This window comes from Microtus ochrogaster, unplaced genomic scaffold, assembly GCF_000317375.1.
Source record: "Microtus ochrogaster isolate Prairie Vole_2 unplaced genomic scaffold, MicOch1.0 UNK9, whole genome shotgun sequence".
Taxonomy (NCBI): Eukaryota; Metazoa; Chordata; class Mammalia; order Rodentia; family Cricetidae; genus Microtus; species Microtus ochrogaster.
Genome location: NW_004949107.1, coordinates 3,394,723 through 3,399,320, shown reverse-complemented (window position 1 = coordinate 3,399,320; position 4,598 = coordinate 3,394,723). Strand labels below are relative to the sequence as shown.

The 4,598-nt window shown below is 43.2% G+C and overlaps 1 protein-coding gene across 1 annotated transcript; it reads right to left on the bottom strand.

Moving 5' to 3' along the window:
* Window positions 1-841: 841 nt before the first annotated feature.
* Fbxo48 (F-box protein 48) lies at window positions 842-3,442 on the bottom strand. Its single transcript, XM_005366480.3, has 4 exons — window positions 3,389-3,442; window positions 2,156-2,264; window positions 1,384-1,724; window positions 842-1,066 (listed from the first exon to the last, which is right to left on the bottom strand). Exons 3-4 carry the CDS (start codon window positions 1,636-1,638, stop codon window positions 905-907), a joined length of 417 nt encoding a protein of 138 aa, XP_005366537.2. The 5' UTR covers window positions 1,639-1,724; window positions 2,156-2,264; window positions 3,389-3,442; the 3' UTR covers window positions 842-904.
* Window positions 3,443-4,598: the final 1,156 nt, after the last annotated feature.

Genomic DNA, 4,598 nt, shown 5'->3' with positions numbered 1-4,598 from the left:
CTGGATGGAGGTGGGTGGTCCTTGGACTTCCCACAGGGTAGGGAACCCTGATTGCTCTTTGGGCTGACGAGGGAGGGGGACTTGATTGGGGGAGGGGGAGGGAAATGGGAGGCGGTGGCGGGGAAGAGACAGAAATCTTTAATAAATAAATAAATAAAAAAAGAAAGGACAAACATCTAGGAGTCCACTAGGTGGCGCGATCAGGATGTCGGATGTAGTTGACTAAGGTAGACCACCTTTGGTGGTTCTAATAGTCCTTAAGTGTTCTGCAGCTTTTCAAACACAGTCTCAATTTCTGAGACCAATTTTAGGTTTGTAGAAAAATAATGTAAAGCTTAATTTGAGTTTCATCTCAAGACCAGATCAAGTTTAAATAAACCTTAAGTTCAACACATTTTAAATTAGCTTTCACTATTTGACAATTCAGTCTGTTCCACTGAATTGAAAACTGTTACCATAGAGTTATTATTACTAATCTACATATATTGCAACTACTCTCGCTTGATATAAGCCAGACAAGTCTATATCTATACTGATTTATAATAAATCCTTAAGTAAGTTTCTTGAAGGATTAAATAGAAAATAACAGTCAATTCTATCACTTAAAGTAATACAACAATCTAACACAAATACATGAAACAGCACATTTCAAAATCATTCTATCATGCTATCTTTTTTTTAAAAATAACATTTCAAGATTTATCACTGCATAAAACCTGAAAAAACTTTAGCTAAAGTGCAAAATACAAACAAAGCTTCATGGTCAACTCAGTTTTCTTTTAAATGCTAGATTTTTTTTTAAAAAACTGAGAAAAACATTATCAGATTTTAAAAGGTCTCTTGAAGTTCAAGTCATTTTAGTTATGTGCGATCAAAGCCATGAGGTCTACTGAGATTCTTCAACTTATCTTTTCAGTTCTGCATCTAGAATCTCTCCCCATGTATCCCCATCCATTGGGTACATGAATCTTTTCGGCAGGTTCAGAGGAGAACGTACGTTGCTGTATCTTCCACTGAGCCACGCGCGTTTCACTTTACTCTTCTGGTAATTTCTTTTGATTATCTCCTGAAAGGGGAGATACCATCGCTCAAAACTCTGGCAGAGTGGCTAGCTAGTACAAATATATGTACTGTTTTCATAAAGTGGAATAAAAGAAATGGACTTCTTTACTTCCCCCCCAACAAGGGAAGTTCTTGACTTCAAGATCTGAGAGAGATACAGAGCTGTGGAAGACAGCTTGGGGATTATGTCCAGTAGAGAGAGAGAAATGATTCAACTCTACTCCTCTATAGTCACATTACTCCAGGCAGAATTCTAGAGTTCTCCTAATTGTGCTACAACCGCCCTCTCAAAACCACAACACACGGTGAAGTGAAACTTACCCGCCAGGTGTAATTGTGTTCGATGTCACTGTTGATTTCTCTCGGGCACACAGCTCTCGCGGTCAAGCAGTGAGGCTTCCACAAGGCATCATTGTTTATTATCGTGTGATTCCAACTCTGGCACGTCTCGGAAGCTCTGCACAGACTCTGAATGTCTAACTGGCTGAAGATTTTACAAGTGACTTCCGGAGGCAGCAGGTCAACAAAACTACCATGACTCGCTGTTCTTGCCTGTTCAGTGTCAGCGGCATCCATTCTGGACTCGGAACTGTCAGATGACTGTTCTTGGGGGACGTTTCCTTCATAGTTTGATATTTTAGCCAACTGTCTTCATAGGTAACCTACAGGGCAAAGTTTAAATGCGTTCAGTCTTTTCAGATCAAACCACACATCCTGAGTCAGGAAGTTTTGGGATTTAAAGAACTTCCTATTTCTTAACTTCAGCCTCTCGGTCTGCGAGAAACACACTGCCTGTGTTTCTCCCGTATTCCGTGAAGCTGGAAAGGTGGCGTGAAGAAAACCAGTGGCTGCACACTTCAATTGTACGTGGGAGACAATAAACATGCTCCCTTCTGTTTGAACGTTTTTTAGGAAATATGGTTACTTCGACATATTCTGTTTCTTACTACTCCCAGGAAGCCTTATCTTTAAAAACAGGAAATGATTCTCCGCATTATGTATTTACTGAGTTTTGTAATAATGGCTACTTTAAGGACGACTTCAAATATTTTTTTGAAAGTATGCGTGTGTGAACTAATGCTTTACCACTGACCTCTTCACCAGACTCAATCACAAACCAGCTGGACTTTCAGTCATTTATATAGCAACCATTTTATTACTTGGATGTGGTGGACAGGTGCTTGCTCTTGACATAAGCTTACCTAAAACGGACAAGAAGGAAATCCTGGTTACAGTTGCACAAGTTTGTATATTCAATTAAACTTTAAGGGTAGGGTTTTAGAGATGAATCTATCGTACGTGAATGATTTTGAGCTAAGGATGACTGTCCCTGAATCTATCAGGGAGTGATACCTACAATCAAATAGTTCATAATTCAGCTAGGAACAGCATATGATTTCAAGGCCTGATTTCAGCTAATTAATACTCTCCAAGATCACAGTGCAAGCTTTTGAAAGCACGGCTGGGTACATCACCTTGAGCAGGGGCTGTATTAAAGAGGGGACTTCCATTAGATGGTTTTACAAGACAGAAAGCAGCGTGGTGGACAAAACAAGATAAAAAAAACACAAGATCAAATGTTTGCCACGAATCTTCTCCCATCTCCCCACTGACACAAACTAAAGCCAAAGCAGCAATTGTGAAAAGAAACTCCTCTTAGGAGGTTACAGTAAATTCAAATTTTTGCTGCTTCTCCCAGCTTTTCATTAGAAACGAAATGCTGCCTTCTGTCAAAAGAATTCCCTCTTGTAAGAGGGAGAAGTTTTACAGGTGAATATTCTGTGGTTCCTTGGTCATAGTCCCCAAAATCTCAGTAGGAATCTTCTAAACTACTTCTATTGGCTGCTTGGGAAATTATTCCTCTTCTTTTTGAACCAACCTCGGCGAACAATTCAGTCAGCCCTTCCACCCACCTTTCCGAGATTTATTTTTATGTGTACGGGTGTTTTGCCTGCATGTGAGTCTGAGCACAACACGCTTGCAGTGCCTGCGGAAGCCAAACGTGGGCGTCGGAACCCCGAACTGGAGTAACAGACAGTGGCGAGCCCCCTCTGTGGGTGCTGGGAAGTAAACCAGGGCGATCCGAAAGAGCGAGCAGGGCTCGCAACCTCCGGGCCATCTCCGGCCCCTCCACCCATCAGTCCTGTCAAATGTCACTAGGAGTAGGGGACTGCCCGGCTAGACTAGCTCTAGGGGAGCCCAACCCCCCCATCGGGCCAAGCGCAGCCGCATCCCTGTGTGCTGCGAGGACGGGTGCTGACTGAAGAACTGACCGCTATCGAGCACGCCGGCTCCTGTCAGGGAAGGATAAGGAAGCCTCGCCTACCTAAAAACCCGAGCAGTCAGCTCCTCCCGCGATTTCAGCCCTTGGAATTTGAATCCTTTCCGGAAGGCCTTCTCGTCCCGCCCTCTCACCCATCGCTCCTCCCACTCGGGGTGCGCGGTGCCTTCTGGGCTTGGTAGTTTTTCCTGGGTTTCATCCCCCCCGAAAGAGAAGAAAAGAAAGGCGGCTGTTGACAACAAGGTCCAGAGTGCCCTCTGAGTGACAGCCACTGCGTGGACGGAACTCTAGAAGGGCGGGACTCCCAGTGCCAGTGTGTTTTGGTAGCTAGACTTGGCTGCCGGCGGCCGAGGGTCGCTGGCCTAGGTTCCCGCTCGCCTAGTCTCCCGCTCTCCAGGAGGCGCTCCCTTATCCACCTTGGCGCCCTCTCCCGGACTTGCTGACGTAGTTAAGGTCACTGAAAAATAAGAAGTTCACGTAGTGTTTATTTATTTTTCTTGGACAGGTGGCTATTTAAATGTTTAGATTATAAGATCGTGTTACTCCGTTACAGTTTCTTTATAGTAAACATTTGAGAGAAAGCTTGACTCTCAATGCAGTGCGTCTCGCAAAAACTATAGTGATTATCGAGGACTACTGAAACTGCTATTTGCTATGGAATCGTCAACTTTTCTGCTTCTGTGGTTATTAAGTTACCTGAACATTTTGTTTTTGTCTCCACAGCCAATCCTTCATCTAGCTCTGCATTTCTCTATAATTTCGTCTTCTTATTTCAACCTTACTACTTTTACTTTGAACAATTTCTAAGTCTCTGATTATAAAGATGCTGAAGCCAAGGGCTTGTTCAGCCTAACTTTGTCAGAGAGCATCACTGGGGACACCCCAAGGCATGCAATGGTCTCATAGGGAAACTCTCAATATATCTTGTTATGGATTCCGGAAACCTGCCTGACTCAACCAAGAAGACACAATTGAAGAGTTGATTACCTAGTGTAAGTTACTGTCCACACTCCCAGTTAATGTCTGAGATAAACCGGAGATTCATTGAGAGGAACTTAGCTTGGGGTGAGAGCCCAGGGAAGAAAGCTACTCTCAGAAAGAGAACATAAATTGGATCCAAACCACGTCCCAGAGGAAATGTGTGTGCTGGAGAGTTGTCAGTTTGACACCTTGGAAGAAGGAATCTCAAATCTTTTTTCTTTCTTTCTTTCTTTCTTTCTTTCTTTCTTTCTTTCTTTCTTTCTTTCTTTCTTTC